This window comes from Mustelus asterias, chromosome 5 (assembly GCF_964213995.1).
Source record: "Mustelus asterias chromosome 5, sMusAst1.hap1.1, whole genome shotgun sequence".
In the NCBI taxonomy this organism is placed as follows: domain Eukaryota; kingdom Metazoa; phylum Chordata; class Chondrichthyes; order Carcharhiniformes; family Triakidae; genus Mustelus; species Mustelus asterias.
In genome coordinates, this window is record NC_135805.1 from 33,710,574 (window position 1) to 33,732,871 (window position 22,298).

General features: G+C 44.6%; 1 protein-coding gene across 2 annotated transcripts in view; it reads left to right on the forward strand.

The window, feature by feature from the left end:
• pdss2 (prenyl (decaprenyl) diphosphate synthase, subunit 2) overlaps window positions 1-22,298 on the forward strand; it is a 214,965-nt gene that overhangs the window by 174,135 nt on the left and 18,532 nt on the right. Inside the window, exons 7-8 of one of the 2 annotated variants that reach the window (XM_078212395.1) lie at window positions 1,657-1,788; window positions 16,661-16,696. In XM_078212395.1, the coding sequence (XP_078068521.1) occupies window positions 1,657-1,788; window positions 16,661-16,696 (168 nt within the window). The remainder of the gene's footprint in view (window positions 1-1,656; window positions 1,789-16,660; window positions 16,697-22,298) is intronic. The other variant, XM_078212396.1, reaches the window with a different exon arrangement.

The window sequence follows — 22,298 nt, forward strand, 5'->3', positions numbered from 1 at the left end:
TTTCACTTAAGCTTTCACAGAAATTAATGTTGGGGAAGATTAATTTCAAAAAGCTGGAAATTTGAGTGAGTACTGATGCGTAAGTAGCATTGAAATGAAGTGTAAAGTACTCCAACGTGACCAAACCAGCATAGGCACAGGGGGACTGTGGGTAAGGTGGAACTATCGTCATTGGTGTGGTCTATGACACCATGTCAGCCTTGAATTGGGCTAAAGTCTAGAGTGCATCAACATGGTGTAGGGTTCAAAATACACAGTCAAATACAGTCAGGTGAGTTCAGCCTTGGGAAAAGCAGTCCATAGAAAAGCAAAAATAGGAGGGAAATATTCTAGAATGGTCGCCCTGAGCAATGTTACCTGACTTTATTGCTCCTTTCTCCTCCCGTGCTGAACCATTGCAGGTACAGGTGCCTTGTTGAGAGTGGGAAAACATAGAGTTTGATTGCGGAGCAGCGGATCCGCAGAGGAGATCATCTTTGAGAAGCTGCTCATTTTTTAAAGTTTGAGAATTTTCATGGGAAGAATTCCAACCCCAATAAATGATTGAAACTTTAATGTGTTTTATATAAATTTAACTTCTAAGTGGATATACAATGTGGTGCATTTGTCACATCAATTAATCAGTTGAAAATTAGGCTACAGGGTGAGTCTCGGGTCATCCTGATGGCTTGATTTCTAGTTCTATAATGCAATTGGCCAATTTCCAGTACAACAATGTGATTCACCAAAAAACAGTTTGCAGTTGTAACACCGGCTCATTATGCTGTGGTTCTGTATTTCCATGTACAAGGTTTTGAAATATTATTGACTCACAGATTTCTCACGATGTTACTCACCGATTAGAAATTTTTTTAAAATTGAGGGCGTAAAACGCAAAGTGGTACAGAGGAGACCGGATATGGATCAGCTAAATGCAGGGAATTGTTACTGTCTCACATTTCACGTTTTGCGGGTGGGTTTTCACAAAATGCTACAGTGCAGAAGAGGCCCTTCGGCCCATCAAGTCTGCACCGACGCATGAAAGGTCCTATCCTGCCCACCTAATCCAACTTGCCATCACTTGGTCCATAGCCTTGAAAGTACTCATCCAGGTACTTTTTAAAGGATGTGAGGCATCCCGCCTCCACCACCCTCCCAAGCAGTGAATTCCTTTTCTTTTTCCTTTTGAAAGCATTCCAGGTTTTACCCCTCTCCTTTCTTTAGAAACATAGAAAAACTACAGCACAAAACAGGCCCTTCGGCCCCACAAGTTGTGCCGAACATACCCCTACCTTTTAAGCCTACCTATAACCCTATTAAGTCCCATGTACTCATCCAGGAGTCTCTTAAAAGACCCTATTGAGTTCGCCTCCACCACCACTGACGGCAGCCGATTCCACTCACCCACCACCCTCTGTGTGAAAAACTTACCCCGAACATTCTTTCTACCAGCTTTTTGCCTTGTTCGCGATCACAAGATTCTGCCAGTTTGACACAGCACTTTGAACCTCTGTGTGCTGAAATCTGCTGTTCCTCATGAGTGTTTTTGAGCTGCTGAATGGTTTGAAGTTTCCTCGTGCAGTATTATAGTCTTGTTTGATTAAATAAAAAAATGTTTGTTTGACTCACCTTTTTAAATTCTCACTGTTTTTGACTTTACTCTTTATGACTTTGCAGCTGAATTCTGACCTCCAGCCATTTGTTGCGGAGACATCCTGTGACACGGTGCCTTTCAGTCTGAACTCTGCTCCAGTAATCCTGCATCAGGAAGCTTCGGGCCGGGACATTTGGATTAATCAACTTAAACAGGTAGGTTTTGTGAGGCATTGCAGGTATCCGATTGACTTACAAATCAAAAATTATGAACGCAGGTGTAATTCAAAAGTGGGTTAGGGTTAGGGCAGGCTTTGCTGGAAATCGAGGCTAAACATCCTGTTTCAAAGCAGAGGCTCGGAAACCTCCTTGAGGCTTGAGGTTCTGACTCGGAGTTTAATTGGCTCCTGTTAGATTTCTTAAAATTCCATCAAGAACACTTTTGTTTCCTTATTTATTCAACCCATTGACATGGGAATATATTTCCCGTATCCTGCAGATTTAGCTCTTCCAGTGCAGTTACCACACTGGCATCTACCCAACAATGTGGAAAATTGTCCAGGTATGTCCTGTACATAAAAAGCAGGACAAATCCAACTCGGCCAATTACCGCTCAATCAGTCTACTCTCGATCATCAGTAAAGTGACGGAAGGGGTTATCAAATGTGCTATCAAGCAGTACCTGCTCAGCAATAACCTGCTCAGTGACGCCCAGTTTGGGTTTCGCCAGGGGCACTCAGCTCCTGGTTCAAACATGGACGAAAGAGCTGAATTCCAGAGGTGAGGTGAGAGTGACAGCTCTTGACATCGAGGCCGTATTCGACCGAGTGTGACATCAAGGAGCCCTAGTGAAACAATGAGTATCGGGGTAAACTCCCCACTGGTTGGAGTCATACCTGGTACATAGGAAGATGGTTGTGATTGTGGAGGGTCAGCCCTCTCAGCTCCACGACATCTCTGCAGGAATCCCTCAGGGTAGTGTCCTAGGCCCAACAATTTTCAGCTGCTTCATCAATGACCTTCCCTCCATCATAAGGTCAGAAATGGGGATGTTTGCCGATGATTGTACAATATTCAGCACCATTCGCGACTCCTCGGATACTGAAGCAGTCCATGTTCAAATGAAACAAGATCTGGACAATATCCAGGCGTGGGCTGACAAGTGACAAGTAACATTCACATCAAACAAATGCCAGGAAATGACCATCACCAATAAGAGACACTCGAACCACCACTCCTTGACATTCACTGGTGTAACCGTCACTGAATCCCCCACTGTCAACATCCTTGGGGGTTACCATTGACCAGATACTCAACTGGACTCGCCACAAAAACACAGTGGCTACAAGAGCAGGTCAGAGACGAGGAATACTGCAGCGACTAACTCACCTCCTGACTCCCCAAAGTCTATCCACCATCTACAAGGCACAAGTCAGGAATGTGATGGAATACTCCCCACTTGCCTGGATGGGTGCAGCTTCAACAACACTCAAGAAGCTTGGCACCATCCAGAACAAAGCAGCCTGCTTGATTAGCACCATATCTACAAACATCCACTCCCTCCATCCCGACGCACAGTAGCAGCAGTGTGTACTATCTAAAAGATGCACTGCAGAAATTCACTAAAGATCCTTAGACAGCACCTTCCAAACCCACGACCACTTTCATCTAGAAGGACAGGGGCAGTAGATAAATGGGAAGACCACCACCTGCAAGTTCCCCTCCAAACCACTGATCATCCTGACTTGGAAATATATCGCCAGCCCTTCACAGTCACTGGGTCAAAATCCTGGAATTCCCTCCCTAACGGCATTGTGGGTCAACCCACAGGACATGGACTGCAGCGATTCAAGAAGGCAGCTCACCACCACCTTCTCAAGGGCAACTAGGGATGGGCAATAAATGCTGGCCAGCCAGCAACGTCCATGTCCCACAAATGAATGAATGTAGAATGTGCAACACTGGGGAATGTTGTGTCATGTTGCATGAAAGAAATCCCTTTAGAATCTTTCAAACACTAGTCCTATCCTGATCAGCATGCACCTTTTCCATCAGGCACTAACTCCCCACGCGGTTCAAAATATGCTGAAGTGTCCATTCTTCATTTGGAAACTTAGACAGTAAGTGGCTGTTTGACTCTGCTTCACACTGGATTCCATATATAAAAACTTTTCAACAATTCATTGCATAGCGATCAGGAATAAGAAACCTTTTTATTTTATTAGTCACAAGTAAGGCTTACATTAACACTGCAATTAAGTTATTGTGAAATTCCCCTAGTCGCCACGTTCCGACGCCTGTTCGGGTCAATGCACCAAACCAGCACGTCTTTCAGACTGTGGGAGGAAACTGGAGCACCAGGAGGAAACCCACACAGACATGGGGAGAACGTGCAAACTCCATACAGACAGTGACTCAAGCCGGCAATCAAACCCGGGTCCCTGGTGCTGTGAGGCAGCAGTGCTAACCCACTGTGCTACCGTGCCGCCCTGATTTCTCCTCATACTCGCCCAACATTGTTACAACCATTGATAATGCATGGAGAAAGAGAAACTTTTGGAGGCAAAGTTGTCTCTGTGTTATTGACAGATATGAATAGGATGATACAAGGATGGTTATGGGTACGTCATTAACCAGAGGACACAGATTTAAGGAAACTGGCAGAAGGGAGGCAAATGAGAAATTATTTTCCATGGGGAGCTGTCATGATCTGGAATGTACTATTTTGAAAGGTGATGGAAGCAGATTCAGTAACTTTATCAAGGGAATTGGATAAATACTTGAAAGGAAGAAAATTGCAGAACGGTGGGGAAAGGGCAGAGGAGTGGGACTAATTGGAAATCTCTTCCAAGGGACCAGTAAAGCCATGAAGGGCTGAATGGACACCTTGTGTGCTGTAAGATCTTATGATTGAATCTGATTCAACTACCCAATTGCAGCCCCTGCTGACATCAACTAATTACCCACACCTTGCCTTGCCTAAATCTTCAGCTTTAAGCTTACTTGGGATTTTTTTTCTTCATAGCAATATTAAATGATCCGATCAAAATTTGATCAAGTTTAACTTGGAACGCAAGTAACAAATAATTCAAGTGTATTCCCTAAACCAAGCTTTAAATGTGCAAATGTTCAACATTGTTCCATTATTGTGACACAAAGGAACATTGGCCGTGCTTTTTGTGGTTTTTGCTTCACTTTTAAACAGCAGGTTTGAAATATCACCCTCAAACTGGAGGTCACAACGTAGTCAAGATATCGAGGTTTGTGTCATTCCTTTGAAGGGGACAAAGTATGTTGACATGTTAATATATTGATCTGAGCAGGCTTCAGGAGGAAGGCCGCTCACTACGGCGCAGAAAATCAATTAGGTTAGAGGTACTTTACAGCAGGTGTGAATGGAGTGCAATTAATGTGTACATAAGGTTGAAATGTTGTCACAATTGCACAGGCTTGGATTAAATTCATTTAGATTCCTCATAAAGCATCCGCTTATCTCTTGTGTTTATTGCTTGTCAATATTGTGCTACTGTTGTTCAACTGATTTTGAAAGCCAGAAATGGCAGCATATTGTAGGAATGATCGCAGGTTGAAGATCGAATCTCACGGGTTGGGGAACTCAGTGTCTGTCTAGTGTTTGTACGTCAGAAGCTTGATTTATCTTGCAAGAATGTCGATCCCATCAATAATAAGGAAAAACACTGTGGATGCTGGAAATCTGAAATAAAATTCTCAGCAGCAACTGGTCGACCGTTTCTGATGAAAGGCTATCGACCTGAAATGTTAACTTAGCTTCTTTCTGCTCAGACCAACTGACCATTCCCAACATTTTCTGCTTTTATTTCAGATTTCCAGAACCCATAAGATATAGCAGCAGAATTGGCGGGACTGATGTATGAGGAGAGATTGACTGAGCTAGGATTGTTTTCGCTGGAGTTCAGACAAATGAGGGGGAGATCTCATAGAGACTTTCTAACAGGACTAGACAGGATAGATGCAGGGAGGATGTTCCCGATGGTGGGGCAATCCAGAACCAGGGGTCACAGTCTGAGGATTCGGGGTAGGCCATTTAAGACGGAGGTGAGGGGCCATTTCTTCACCCAAAGAGCCTGTGGAATTCATGAGCACAGGAAGTAGTTGATGTCAAAGCATTGAATGTATTCAAGAGGCGGCTAGATATAGTACTTAGGGTGAGCGGGATCAAAGGTTATGGGGAGAAAGCAGGATTAGGCTATTGAGTTGGACGATCAGCCATGATCGTGATGAATGGCGGAGCAGGCTCGAAGGGCCGAATGGCCTCCTCCTGCTCATATCTTATATGTTTCTATGAATTAGGCCATTTGGTCCATTGAGTCTGCTACCACAGTATTTTGCTTTTATATTTAGTGTAGTGCATTCTGTCGAGGGATTTACCCGATATTTTCCATTCTGGTTGAGCATAGTTGCGTCACTATTGGATACAAAAGTACACATTTTTGTAATTCTTACTAATCAACTGTGATTTGCATTGAAGAAAAACGTATGAAATCTCAGGTTTTATTCATAGAAACATCAAATCCAAGTCCTGAAAAGCATGTCAACTCTACAAATCATTGGTCCATCAGGGGTTAGGAAATTTTGTGCAGTTTATCTCGCTGTGCTTTAGGAAGACAAGACTACAGAAAGGATGCAAAAGTGATTCATACGTTAGTGGTCGGGGACGCGAGGCAAGAAACTACAAAGGGTCGTGAATGTAGCCCAATCCATCTCGCAAACCAGCCTCCCTTCCACTGAATCTGTCTACACTTCCCGCTGCCTCGGCAAAGCAGCCAGCAATAATTAAGGACCCCACGCACCCCGGACATTCTCTCTTCCACCTTCTTCCGTCAGGAAAAAGATACAAAAGTCTGGTTACACGTACTAACCGACTCAAGAACAGCTTCTTCCCTGCTGCCATCAAACGTTTGAATGGACCTACCTCGCACGAAGTTGATCTTTCTCTACATGCTAGCTATGACTGTAACACTACATTGTACACACTCTCCTTCTCTGTGAATGGTGTGCTTTGTCTGTATAGCACGCACGAAACAATACTTTTCACTGTATACTGATACATGTGGCAACAATAAATCAAATCAAATAAAAAAAAGAAATCATAGAATCCCGAATGGAGGCCATTCAGCCCATTAATTCTGCAATGACTGACAGAGTATCTTACCCAGGCCCTATCTCCTGTAATGCCATGTATTTATCCTGCTAATTCCCCTAATTTACACATCTTGGGTCTCTTTTGGGACGATTTAGAGTGGCCAAACCACCTAACCTGCACTTCTTTGGGGAGGAAACCGGAGCACCCGCAGGAAACCCATGCAGACACGGAGGAGAATGTGCAAACTTTTGCATTGTCACCCGAGGCTGGAATTGAATCCGGGTCCCTGGTGCTGTGAGGCAGCTGTGCTAACCACTGTGCCGCCACATTAGTTGTGAGGAAACACTACAAAACCCTGGCTCTTTTCATTCATGATGTGGAGATGCCGTTTCCTGTTCTTGGTGTGCATGTAGATGGTGTAGTTCCTTTGTCTCGTCTGCTTGGCAGAGTTTTGCAGCTGGTCTGCGTCCTGAGCGCAAGTTGAGAATATGGATTCGATCTTGGTTTCCAGGCTGCGGCGTTTGCTGTACAGTTGGTGTATGAGGTGTTTGAGGAGGGTGAGAGAGGTGCAACGGCATCTTTTCATTCAGGCAGAGAAAGCGGTGTTCAAAAATTGTGAAGGATCTCAGAATGTAATTGGGGAAAATCATTTGCACTGATCCTTCAATTAATAACTGAAGGGCATGAATTTAAGATCATCACCAAAAGGATGAAGATTAGGTGGAGTGGAATACCTTACCAGAAACAGTGGTTTAAATAGTTATTAAAAATCAAAATTTGGGTGGAGAAATGGAGTTAAATGGATATTTCTTTCAGAGAGCTGACTAAGTAGCAGTGGACCAAACAGTGGCTTCACTTGCTGTAAAATTCTGTGATCCCATGAAGTGCCGAATGAATGAAGAATTAGTTTGGAGTTGCAGCATGTGTGGAAGTGTAGGAGACTGTAGAAACCGGTTTGTCGAAGTTGCTGTGTGTTACTCATTTGAAGAATACATTTGTCCAACTGCTTAAGTGTTCAGTCATTATTTCAGATAATGGTCACCCTTGTTACAAATACAAAAACCATAAAACTCGTGTGTATTTCATCCTGATTTTAGGAATAACCTCATCAGCATCAGATCCAGTGTTTTTGCATTTGGTAAAATAAGAATGTCAGCGACGTTGCCTCAAGGTTTTTTTATTTTAAGGGCATTACAGTCAAGAAAATTAGTGCGCTTTTTCATTCACTGAGAAGCACAATATCATGCTTATTTTATCTAAATCTGGAGCTATTAAAACTAACGCAAAACTCTTCTGATTTTTCTTTTACCTAAAAATAGAAGTATGCCAATAATTTGTTTTTTTTAATGGGAGCATGCACACAATGTAGCGAAAGCAGTAGACTGCCCAGGTTTTGCAGAAATCAGTGAGTACAAGTATGTTTTTATTAATTGGTCCCTATTGTGTAAGGGTAATAATGTATTATTCCACCTAGTCCTCCGAATAGTTTTAATTAATGCTCAGAAAGCAATATGTTTTAATCATTTGTCCCAGTGGTACTCTGAATCTTTATTACAGTGAATCAGCTTGAAAGGGAATTGTAGCACAGAGTATGGTTTTTGTTAAAGGCAGTTACCCCGAAGACTTCATCCTTGCTAAAGTGGAATGGTGATCTCATAATACAATCGTAAAATTGTTACGGAGATAGAAATTCAAAGCAAATTGACCAAGTATACACTCATGAGAGGAACTGATAAACTTGCACACAATTTCAGTTTTTAAAATATTCTTTTCTCTCTTTTGGGGAGAATTCCATTTTATCTCACTCACCCTAACCAAAGGGTGTACATTAGATGCACAAGATCTGAAAGATCAAGAGTGATTAGCTAGGCAGGTCCTACATTACCTTCCATGCCCTGCTGTGAACTGGCCTCAGATGCCAAGGTAAATCGTAGCAAGAGTGAGGCCACATTCTTTGGGAACTGTGCTGACAGATCTCTTGTCCCCTTCACTGTCAGGTCAGACTGCCTGAATGTGCTGGGGATATGGTTTGGAGGGATCAGGACATGCGTTTGGAACAGGAAGAAGCGAGTAGCTATAGTGAAACAAAAACTGGGCATGTAGGGGCAACAGTCCCCCTCCATTATGGTTAAGAACCTGGTCACCAGGTGCAAGGCACTCTTGGCGTTGCTGTACAGGTCTGGTCTGTTCCTCACTCTTGTGCTGTGACAATCACCTGAGCCATCTTCTGCTTTATCTGGAGGTCGATGCCCATTATTACGGACGCGATGTACAATCCTCTTGATAAAGAGGGGAAAAAATGTATCCAACATCACCCTAACCCTGATAGTCACTTTTGTGTGTGGCTGCATCAAGCTGTGTGTAGATCCTCTGTACACAAACGCCAAGTGTCACTACTTGCTGAGATTCTACCTGTCCCTGGTGTTGTGAAGGATGGGTCTGGCCACACTGTCCCAGAACGCTCCAGATAATTGGAACGTGTTATACCACCTGTCCCTCATGGAAACATTTATGTAGAAAAACATCTTTGACCACAAGTCCATCAGGCAGTGGGATGCATGTAACGTCCTCGAGGCCCTGCATGAAAAGGAGATGGTGGTCCCCTGGGTAGGCTGTCAAAGTCATTGCCAGAACCTTCAAACAAGCGCCAAGATATAGTTTGGCTGTTTTGACATGATTTGCTGTGTTCTTTCAGATATTTTATGAATAAAGTATATTTTTGCAAAAAACATAATTTAATAAATCCACAGCTTATTCGGATCCAACAACACTCAAGAAACTTGACACCATCCAGGACAAAGCAGCCGTCTTTATTGGCACCACATCTACAAACATCCACTCCCTCCACTAACGACGCTCAGTAGTAGCAATGTGTACTATCTACAAGGTGCACTGCAGCAATTCACCAAAGATCCTTAGACAGTATCTTCCAAATCCTTGACCGCTTCCATCTCGAAGGACAAGGGCAGCAGACACATGAGAACACCACCACCTGCAAGTTCCCCTCCAAGCCGCTCACCATCCTGACTTGGAAATATATCGCCGTCCCTTTGCAGTCGCTGGGTCAAAACCCTGGAATTCCCTCCCTAATGGCATTGTGGGTCAACCCACAGCACATGGACTGCAGCGATTCAAGAAGGCAGCTCACCACCACCTTCTCAAGGGCAACTAGGGATGGGCAATAAATGCTGGCCAGCCAAAGATGCCCATGTCCCACGAATGAATTTTTAAAAATGTTTAAGTTAGGAATACAGAACGTAGGAGCAGAATTCGGCCAATTGACCTTTTGAGCCTGTTCTGCTATTCAATAAGATCATGGCTGATCTGGTTGTGGTCTTAGCTCCCCTTTCCTTGCCACGTGCATTGGGATACAGTGAAAAGTATTGTTTCTTGTGCGCTTGACAGGCAAAGCATACCATTCATAGAGTACATAGGGGAGAAGGAAAGGAGAGTGTGCAGAATGTCGTGTTACAGTCCTAGCTAGAGTGTAGAAAAGATCAACTTAATATATGGTAGATCCATTCAAAAGGCTGATGGCAGCAGGGAAGAAGCTGTTCTTGAGTCGGTTGGTACCTGTCCTCAGACTTTTGTACCTTTTTCCTGGTGGAAGAGAGTCTGTCCAGGATATGTGGGGTCCTTGATTATGCTGGCTGCTTTTCCGAGGCAGTGGGAAGTGTCGACCAAGTCAATGGATGGGAAGCTGGTTTGCATGAATCCAGCAATTTGTATATAATGTGATCACGGTGACAATTGTTAGTGTTACGGAGCTGAACTTGTCTCAACTTGGCACCAACTGTCAGAATCAAATGAGTTTGGATCAGAAAAAAATGACCAGACAGAAGATAGAGTATAAAAGCAAAATACTGCGGATGCTGGAATCTAAAACAAAAACAGAAAACGCTGGGGAAACTCAGCAGGTCTGACAGAATCTGTGGAGAGAGAATAGAGCCAACGTTTTGAGTCTGGGTGACCTTCGTCAGAGCTGATAGATTTTCCTGTCATAGAATCCCTACAATGCAGAAGGAGGCCATTCAGCCCGTCAAGTCTGTACCGATCACAATTCCACCCAGGCCATATCCCCCCAACTCCATGTATTTACCCTGCTGATCCCCCTGACACTAATGGGTAATTTATCATGGTCAATCCACCTAACCTGCACATCTTTGGACTGTGGGAGGAAACCAGAGCACCCGGAGGAAACCCACACAGACACGGGGAGAACGTGCAAACTCCAGACAGACAGTGACCTGAGGCCGGAATTGAACCCGGGTCACTGGCCCTGTGAGGTAGCAGTGCTTACAACTGTGCACCGTGCCGCCAAGGACATTTCTCCAATAGTGTCCTTTAAATGCCTACATCTCTGACATCAGAGGAGCACTCACTGGATGGCTCAGGCCATTCCTCACACCAGTATCTGCAAGTCTTTCTGATCGAGTTTGCCAATCTAGAAGCCTGCGGCCAGCAGAAACAGCTCAGTTTCAGTTCTGTTCACTGTGGTCCTACAGAGTCTGAGTGACTCTTGCTTTTACCGGTAAAAGAGCGATGCTTCTGGAGTGTCTGGTGTGAGATTTTCCATCAGGTGAATGTACGAGACAACCGAGTTCCATCACATAGGAAAAGTCAAAGAGGCATGCTGCATATAAGTACTTTCATACCAATAAAACACAACTCGAATTTGTAAAATAACAGCATGACATTTCAGGATAATTAGTTTAGTGATGTACACCCAGAACACCAGGTTAATTGCATGCTCAAACTTGCAACTTCATTCTGTGTATGCTTATTAAGCCCAAGTGTTATGGCAGTTTCTTCAGTGTTGTGTTTTCACCGCATGTTAATAAATAGTAAGGAAAATGACAGGTTTTTTTTAAATTCCAGGCTGTTGTACCATCTCACTATCCTTTTGAACATTTTAAATTTAGTGTTTTCTATCAGAAGCCGCTTTCCGTTCCAGAGAAAAGCTATTGGGGAAAAAAATTGGTGGAAATAATGTAAATATTTATTGTATTTTTTCTAACGGAATGCATTTGGAACATCAAGTCAAGGAGTACTTGTGCCATGTCATGGAAATGTTTCTTCCTAATCATCCCCAATTGCCCTTGAACTGAGTGGCTTGCTAGACCATTTCAGAAGGCTTTTTTTTTTCAAGAGTCAACCACATTGTTGTGGATCAGGAGTCACATGTAGGCCAGACCAGGTAAGGACAGCAGATTTCCTTCCCTAAAAGGCATCAGTGAACCAGATAGGTTTTTACAACAATTGATGATGGTTTCACGGTCGTCATGAGACTTCTAATTCCAGCCTGAATTCAAATTTCACTGAACTCTGGTCCCCAGAGCGTTACCCTGGGTTCCTGGATTACTAGTCCAGTGATAATACCACTAAACCATCACCTCCCCTGCATATAGAACACTTAATTACCTCTCATGCTTCACCCAGCAACCAAGGCTGATGTTTCAGTCTTGTGTTGAGGGAGTGCTGCATTATTGGAGAACTGACCTGTCAGCTAGTGTGTTAAACCAAGATGCATCTGTCTGCTCAGGATGGTTGTAGAAATTGATTTGATTCATTGTCACATATATTAGTGTACAGTGAAAAGTATTATTTCTTGTTCGCTATACAGACAAACCATACTGTACATAGAAAAGGAAAGAAGAGGGTGCAGAATGTAGTGTTACAATCATAACTAGGGTGTAGAGCAAACTACGGCCCGCGGGCCACATCCGGCCCGCAGCGGGCTAACATCTGGCCCGCAGCCAGTGGGGCGAGACGGGATTCCCGCTGCCGAAAACACTCCCGCGTCCGGAACCCCGCCGCTGACTCGGGATCCGGACGCGGGGACGGAAGCCACAGGCCGGACATTTGCTGCCGCTCCGTGCGGTGGCTGATGGACCCATGGGAATCCCCGCCCTCTTTACCGGCCTATTGTCCAATCAGAGCTGCCGTCCTGTGACTGACAGTTCATTAAACGAATCAGCAATTGAGACATCTGTTATCCAATTGCCGCTCTGCATTGACTGAGTGACAGCTGCTTTATCCAATCCGTAAGCTCCATCTGTCTGAAATGAGCGAGAGCAATGACGATGATGGCGGCAATTCAGACCAATTCAGTTATGGAAGGAAAAAAGAAAAGAAAAGTGGACAGTGAGTGCCGCCTGTTTAATGAAGAATGGGGTGTAAAGTACTTCTTTGTACAAGCAGATGATCATAGAATCATAGAAACCCTACAGTGCAGAAGGAGGCCATTCGGCCCATCGAGTCTGCACCGACCACAATCCCACCCAGGCCCTACCCCCACATATTTTACCCGCTAATCCCTCTAACCTACACATCCCAGGACTCTAAGGGGCAATTTTTAACCTGGCCAATCAACCTAACCCGCACATCTTTGGACTGTGGGAGGAAACCGGAGCACCCGGAGGAAACCCACGCAGACACGAGGAGAATGTGCAAACTCCACACAGACAGTGACCCGAGCCGGGAATCGAACCCGGGACCCTGGAGCTGTGAAGCAGCAGTGCTAACCACTGTGCCACCGTGCCGCCCCTAAAGCCTTGTGTGTCATATGCAATGAAACTGTTGCCGTTTTGAAGGAGTACAATGTACGTCGGCACTATGAGACCAAATATGAACCAAGTTATTCCCAATTCACAGGAACACAGCGTTCGGGAAAGTTTGAATCAATGCAACGCAGGTTGCTTTCCCAATGAGCTTTTTTTACGCAGAAGATAACTGAAAATGAAGCTTTAACCAGGGCCAGTTACAAACTAGCTCATGTGTTGGCTAAAAGAGGAAAGCCATTCACCGATGGAGATCTCTTCAAAGAGTGTATAATGGAAGCAGTGGAAGAGTTATGCCCAGGAAAAGCAAATCTGTTCAAAATCATCAGTCTTGCGCCAAATACTGTTGCTCGTAGAATTGAGGATATAGGAAGCAATATATTTCATCAAATTGCAGACAAAGCAAGAAATTTTCAGTTGTATTCTCTCGCACTTGATGAATCGACTGATGTGTGTGACACATCACATCCCCTCGTGTTCATCCGTGGCGTTGACAGTGAATTTAATGTGACACAAGAATTAGCATCAGTGCATAGCATGCACAGCAGAGTAACTGGAGAAGACATCTTCAAAGAATTGCAAAAAATTGTGTTAGAATATAACCTGGAGTGGAATAAACTGCAATGCGTGACAATTGATGGAGGAAAGAACATGTCTGGGGTGAAGAAAGGTTTGGTTGGACAAATCACAAAAGCTTGTGAGGTTGGTGGATTCTCAAAGCCCATGTTTCTGCATTGCATTATCCATCAACAAGCATTGTGTGGAAAATATGTGGATATGTCTTGCGTTCTGAAACCTGTTGTTTCAACAGTGAATTTCATTCGATCTCACGGGCTTAATCATCTCCAGTTCATTTATAAAACTAATTTTTTTTTCTTTGGCCCCTGAAAATGTGTAAAATATACGATGTGACCCTTGTACTGAAAAGTTTGGAGACCCCTGGTGTAGGGAAAGATCAACTTAATACGAGGTAAGTCCATTCAAAAGTCTGATGGCAGCAGGCAAGAAGCTGTTCTTGAGTCGGTTGGTACGTGTCCTCAAGACGTTTGTATCTTTTTCTCAACGGAGGAAGGTGGAAGAGAGAATGTCTGGGGTGCATGGGGTCCTTAATTATGCTGGCAGCTTTTCCGAGGCAGCTGGATGTGTAGACAATGTCAATGGATGGGAGACTGGTTTGAGTGATGGCCTGGGCTTCGTTCACGACCCTTTGTAGTTTCTTGCGGTCTTGGGCAGAGCAGGAGCCATACCAAGCTGTGATACATCCAGAAAAAATGCTTTCTGTGGTGCATCTGTAAAAGTTGGTGAGAGTCGTCGCGGACATGCCAAATTTCATTAGCCTCCTGAGAAAGTAGAGGCGTTGGTGGGCTTTCTTGATAATAGCGTCAGCATGGAGGAACCAGGACAGGTTGTTGATGATCTGGACACCTAGAAACTTGAAGCTCTCGACCATTTCCATTTCGACCCCGTTGGTGTCAGCAGGGGCATGTCCTCCGCTACGCTTCCTGAAGTCAATGGCAATCTCCTTCGTTTTGTTGACATTGAGGGAGAGATTATTGTCGTTGCACCAATTCACCAGATTCTCTTATCTCTTTCCTGTACTCTGTCTCGTCATTGTTTGAAATCCGACCCACTACGGTGGTGTCATCAGCAAACTTGAAAATCGAGTTGGGAGGGAATTTGGCCACACAGTCATAGGTGTTATAAGGAATATAGTAAGGGGCTGAGGACACTGCCTTGTTGGGCACCGGTGTTGAGGGTGATCATGGAGGAGGTGTTGTTGCCTTTCCTTACTGATTGCAGTCAGTGGGTTAGGAAGTCTAGGATCCAGTTGCAGAGGGAGGAGCTGAGCCCTAGGCTACGGAGTTTGGAGATGAGTTTCGTAGGAATAATGGTGTTAAAGGCTGAGCTGCAGTCTGAGTAGGAGTCTGACATAAGTGTCCTTGTTATCTAGGTGTTCCAGGGTTGAGTGCAGGGCCAGGAAGATGGCGTCTGCTGTGGACCTCCAGATAGGAAACTCTGTTTTTGTTGAACTATGGAGAAGGGTTGAATGGCCTCTTTCTGTGCCCTAACTTTTCTTTTTGGTTCTTTGATTGAAACCCATTTTATATGGGACTCTTATTGACAGCGATATCTTACAGCTCAGCCCAGGATTTCAACTCTGCTTAATTTTCCTATAAAATAAATTAGTATTGCAACAAGAATCAAACATAGATGAAATATCATGTATTGAACATATTTTGGGCATTTGTTTACTTGAGAAATGTGCAGCTAACTTTATTCATAGTTTAGAGGAGTGACCAGTGATTTTAGTTGTACAGAATTGGGTTCCACGCCAGTCGTGCCTTTGAGTGTAGAAAGAATTGTGGTGATGGTTGGGTGCAGTGGAAGCACGCTGAAAATAAACATCCCTTTCAAAGTGGGATGGTTCCATGTAACAAAAGCCTGCACAATGCACCAAGTTTGTACTTAATAAAATCCATCTAGCAGAAAACGGGTCTTTTATACGTGTCCTTTCTTATGAATCAGGTTTACACATGGACGTTTGTTGACCATTCAAACCATGTAATTCAGGTCCAGGTGAAATTTAATTGTACAACAGTAACTTGCTTTTATATCACACCTTAAGGTTACAAGCATCCAGAGGCACTTCACAAATGGGCAAATAATGATAAACGAAGACTGACCCAGGAAAGAAAAGATTAAGAGAAGCACCTAAACACTTGGTCAAAAAGCTGGATTTTGTGGAGCTTTTTAAAGGAGGAAGGGGGAGAGGTGGATGGGTTTAATGAGGCAGTGCTGCAGAGTTGGAAACTCTGCATTTATATAGTGCTTTGCACAACCACCAGACATCTCAAAAATGCTTTACAGCCAATAGAGTGGTTTTTCTGAAGTATTACTTTTGTAAAGTGGCTGAAGACCTTGCTGCTGGTAGTGGAGCAAAAGGAAGAAGAGGCTGGTGTAGTCAGTGAACTTAATGCAGTTGAATTAAAACACTTGAAATGAAATGGCCTTTTATAGGATCCAGGAGCTGTAGAAACTGAAGCTTGATGGATTCCGTGCTTCCACTTCAGAAGTGATTGTGTGACCACTATTTGTAAACATGACTCTAGACAGATTGTGATTTGCTAAGTTGGAAAAAGGTAAACCTGCTGGTTTTAGTCCACTAATCATTAAAACCATAACTACAGGAACGAGAACATGTTTCCACTGTGGCCAATTTAAAATATCGCTATTGCAATGGGAAAATCTAGTCTACGGAATCTTATGTCCTGCAGAACTTAAAGAGATTGGGAATGATGATGCAAAGTTATTTAAAAGTCGTAGTAGATTATATTTTGGTTAACTTCCAGTTGAGTCATTGGTGCTAAATATTTATTGTTTATCACTTTGTCTCTGTTTTTAGGCTAAAGTAAATGGAAGACAAGCTGATTATGCCAAGGTATGTTCTTCATTATTTTGCCATATTATAGAAGTGTTTGCTACATTAAAGGAGCAAGATTGATTGTGATAACAGTTTTTTTTGCCTATCACAAAAGCTATGAGTTAAATAGAACATAGAACAGTACAGCACAGAACAGGCCCTTCGGCCCACGATGTTGTGCCGAGCTTTATCTGAAACCAAGATCAAGCTATCCCACTCCCTATCATCCTGGTGTGCTCCATGTGCCTATCCAATAACCGCTTAAATGTTTCTAAAGTGTCTGACTCCACTATCACTGCAGGCAGTCCATTCCACACCCCAACCACTCTCTGCGTAAAGAACCTACCTCTGATATCCATCCTGTATCTCCCACCACGAACCCTATAGTTATGCCCCCTTGTAATAGCTCCATCCACCCGAGGAAATAGTCTTTGAACGTTCACTCTATCTATCCCCTTCATCATTTTATAAACCTCTATTAAGTCTCCCCTCAGCCTCCTCCGCTCCAGAGAGAACAGCCCTAGCTCCCTCAACCTTTCCTCATATGACCTACCCTCCAAACCAGGCAGCATCCTGGTAAATCTCCTCTGCACTCTTTCCAGCGCTTCCACATCCTTCTTATAGTGAGGTGACCAGAACTGCACACAATATTCCAAATGTGGTCTCACCAAGGTCCTCTACAGTTGCAGCATAACCCCACGGCTCTTAAACTCCAACCCCCTGTTAATAAAAGCTAACACACTATAGGCCTTCTTCACAACTCTATCCACTTGACTGGCAACCTTTAGAGATCTGTGGATATGGACCCCAAGATCTCTCTGTTCTTCCACAGTCTTCAGAACCCTACCTTTGACCCTGTAATCCACATTTAAATTTGTCCTACCAAAATTAAATGTAAGGAGGAGAGCGGGAGGGCAATAGTTATTGGGGACTCGTTAGAGGGATAGATAGGAGGTTCTGTGGCAGCAAAAGAGACTCGAGGATGGTTTGTTGCCTACCGGATGCCAGGGTCCGTGACGTCTCGGACCGTGTTTTCCGGATTCTTAAGGGGGAGGGGAAACAGTCACAAGTCGTGGTACACATTGGTACCAATGACATAGGTAAGAGAAGGGACGGGGATTTAAAACAGGAATTTCGGGAGCTCGGCTGGAAGCTGAGAGCAAAGACAAAACATGTGGTCATCTCTGGTACGCTACCGGTGCCACGTGATAGCGAGTTGAGGAACAGGGAGAGAGTGCACTTAAACATGTGGTTGCAGGGATGGTGCAGGAGGGAGGGTTTCAGATACGTGGATAATTGGAACACGTTCTGGGGAAGGTGGGACCTCTACAAACAGGACGGGGTGCACCTGAACCAGAGGGGCACCAATATCCTGGGAGGGAAATTTGCTACGGCTCTTCAGGGGGATTTAAACTAATTTGTCAGGGGAGTGGGAAAAGGAGTTGTAGTCCAGAAGTCAGTGTTGAGGGTGGTGAGGTATTGGGGAAGGTATCAAGGTCAAGGGTGGGTACCGGTAGACAGGAAGATGGGTTGAAGTGTGTCTACTTCAATGCAAGGAGCATCCGGAACAAGGTGGATGAACTTGGGGCGTGGATTGCTACTTGGGACTACGATGTTGTGGCCATTACGGAGACGTGGGTAGAACAAGGACAGGAATGGTTGTTGGACGTTCCGGGGTATAGATGTTTCAGTAAGTGTAGGGAAGCTGGTAAAAGAGGTGGAGGAGTAGCATTGTTAATCAAGGATAGTTTAACGGCTGCGGAAAAGCACTTTGAGGGGGATATGCACACTGAGGTAATATGGGCTGCAGTTAGAAACAGGAAAGGAGCGGTCACGTTGCTAGGAGTTTACTATAGGCCCCCAAATAGTAATAGAGATGTGGAGGAAGAAATTGCTAAGCAGATTATGGATACGTGTGGGGGTCACAGGGTAGTTGTCATGGGGGACTTTAACTTTCCAAATATTGATTGGAACCTTTGTAGGTCAAATAGTTTGGATGGGGCACTTTTTGTGCAGTGTGTGCAGGAGGGTTTCCTGACACAATATGTGGATAGGCCGACAAGGGGTGAGGCCACATTGGATTTGGTACTGGGAAATGAACCGGGCCAAGTGTTAGATTTGGTTGTGGGAGAGAACTTTGGAGATAGTGACCACAATTCGGTGTCTTTTGTTATTGCAATGGAGAGGGATAGGGCCGGACGGCAGGGCAAGGCTTACAATTGGGGGAGAGGTAATTATGATGCGATTAGGCAAGAATTAGGGGGCATAAGATGGGAACAGAAACTGTCAGGGAAAGGCACTGATGAAAAGTGGAACTTTTTCAAGGAACAAATACTGGGTGTCCTTGATAGGTATGTCCCTGTCAGGCAGGGAGGAAGTGGCCGAGTGAGGGAACCGTGGTTCACAAAAGAGGTGGAATGTCTTGTGAAAAGGAAGAGGGAAGCTTATGTAGGGATGAGGAAACAAGGTTCAGATGGCTCGACTGAGGGTTACAAGTTAGCAAGGAATGAGCTGAAAAAGGGGCTGAGGAGAGCTAGGAGGGGACATGAGAAGTCCTTGGCGGGTCGGATCAAGGAAAACCCCAAGGCTTTTTACTCTTATGTGAGGAATAAAAGAATGACCAGGGTGAGGTTAGGGCCGGTCAAGGACAGTGGTGGGAACTTGTGTATGGAATCAGTAGAGATAGGCGAGGTGATGAATGAATACTTTTCTTCAGTGTTCACCAAGGAGAGGGGCCATGTTTTTCAGGAAGAGAAGGTGTTACAGGCTAGTAGGCTGGAGGAAATAGATGTTCGGAGGGAGGATGTATTGGCAGTTTTGAATAAACTGAAGGTCGATAAGTCCCCTGGGCCTGATGAAATGTATCCTAGGATTCTTTGGGAGGCGAGGAATGAGATTGCAGAGCCTTTGGCTTTGATCTTTGGGTCCTCGCTGTCCACGGGGATGGTGCCAGAGGACTGGAGAGTGGCAAATGTTGTTCCTCTGTTTAAGAAAGGGAATAGAAATGACCCTGGTAATTATAGACCGGTTAGTCTGACTTCGGTGGTTGGTAAATTGATGGAAAAGGTCCTTAGGGATGGGATTTACGACCATTTAGAAAGATGCGGATTAATCCGGGATAGTCAGCACGGATTTGTGAAGGGCAAATCGTGCCTCACAAATTTGATAGAATTTTTTGAGGAGGTAACTAGGTGTGTTGATGAAGGTAGGGCGGTTGATGTCATATACATGGATTTTAGTAAGGCGTTTGATAAGGTCCCCCATGGTCGGCTTATGATGAAAGTAAGGAGGTGTGGGATAGAGGGAAAGTTGGCCGATTGGATAGGTAACTGGCTGTCTGATCGAAGACAGAGGGTGGTGGTGGATGGAAAATTTTCGGACTGGAGGCAGGTTGCTAGCGGAGTGCCGCAGGGATCGGTGCTTGGTCCTCTGCTCTTTGTGATTTTTATTAATGACTTAGAGGAGGGGGCTGAAGGGTGGATCAGTAAATTTGCTGATGACACCAAGATTGGTGGAGTAGTGGATGAGGTGGAGGGGTGTTGTAGGCTGCAAAGAGACATAGATAGGATGCAAAGCTGGGCTGAAAAATGGCAAATGGAGTTTAACCCTGATAAATGTGAGGTGATTCATTTTGGTAGGACTAATTTAAATGTGGATTACAGGGTCAAAGGTAGGGTTCTGAAGACTGTGGAGGAACAGAGAGATCTTGGGGTCCATATCCACAGATCTCTAAAGGTTGCCACTCAAGTGGATAGAGCTGTGAAGAAGGCCTATAGTGTGTTAGCTTTTATTAACAGGGGGTTGGAGTTTAAGAGCCGTGGGGTTATGCTGCAACTGTACAGGACCTTGGTGAGACCGCATTTGGAATATTGCGTGCAGTTCTGGTCACCTCACTATAAGAAGGATATGGAAGCGCTGGAAAGAGTGCAGAGGAGATTTACCAGGATGCTGCCTGGTTTGGAGTGTCGGTCTTATGAGGAAAGGTTGAGGGAGCTGGGGCTGTTCTCTCTGGAGCGGAGGAGATTGAGGGGAGACTTAATAGAGGTTTATAAAATGATGAAGGGGATAGATCGAGTGAACGTTCAAAGACTATTTCCTCGGGTGGATGGAGCTATTACGAGGGGGCATAACTATAGGGTTCATAGTGGGAGATATAGGAAGGATATCAGAGGTAGGTTCTTCACGCAGAGAGTGGTTGGGGTGTGGAATGGACTGCCTGCAGTGATAGTGGAGTCAGACACTTTAGGAACATTTAAGCGGTTATTGGATAGGCACATGGAGCACACCAGGATGGTAGGGAGTGGGATAGCTTGATCTTGGTTTCAGATGAAGGTCGGCACAACATCGTGGGCCGAAGGGCCTGTTCTGTGCTGTACTGTTCTATGTCTATGTCAAAATGAATCACCTCACATTTATCAGGGTTAAACTCCATTTGCCATTTTTCAGCCCAGCTTTGCATCCTATCTATGTCTCTTTGCAGCCTACAACAGCCCTCCACCTCATCCACTACTCCACCAATCTTGGTGTCATCAGCAAATTTACTGATCCACCCTTCAGCCCCCTCCTCTAAGTCATTAATAAAAATCACAAAGAGCAGAGGACCAAGCACTGATCCCTGCGGCACACCGCTAGCAACCTGCCTCCAATCCGAAAATTTTCCATCGACCACCACCCTCTGTCTTCGGTCAGACAGCCAGTTACCTATCCAATCGGCCAACTTTCCCTCTATCCCACACCTCCTCACTTTCATCATAAGCCGACCATGGGGGACCTTATCAAACGCCTTACTAAAATCCATGTATATGACATCAACTGCCCTACCTTCATCAACACACTTAGTTACCTCCTCAAAAAATTCTATCAAATTTGTGAGGCACGACTTGCCCTTCACGAATCCGTGCTGACTATCTCGGATTAATCCGCATCTTTCTAAATGGTCGTAAATCCCATCCCTAAGGACCCTTTCCATCAATTTACCAACCACCGAAGTAAGACTAACCGGTCTATAATTACCAGGGTCATTTCTATTCCCTTTCTTAAACAGAGGAACAACATTCGCCACTCTCCAGTCCTCTGGCACCATCCCCGTGGACAGCGAGGACCCAAAGATCAACGCCAAAGGCTCTGCAATCTCATCCCTTGCCTCCCACAGAATCCTAGGATACATTTCATCAGGCCCAGGGGACTTATCGACCTTCAGTTTATTCAAAACTGCCAAGACATCCTCCCTCCGAACATCTATTTCCTCCAGCCTATTAGCCTGTAACACCTTCTCTTCCTGAAAAACATGGCCCCTCTCCTTGGTGAACACTGAAGAAAAGTATTCATTCATCACCTCGCCTATCTCTACTGACTCCATACACAAGTTCCCACTACTGTCCTTGACCGGCCCTAACCTCACCCTGGTCATTCTTTTATTCCTCACATAAGAGTAAAAAGCCTTGGGGTTTTCCTTGATCCGACCCGCCAAGGACTTCTCATGTCCCCTCCTAGCTCTCCTCAGCCCCTTTTTCAGCTCATTCCTTGCTAACTTGTAACCCTCAATGTGCATGTTAAAAAGGCAAATATTTTTCAGAAATAGTACTTCCTCTTCAGTGTAAGAATATTAATATTTTGGTGC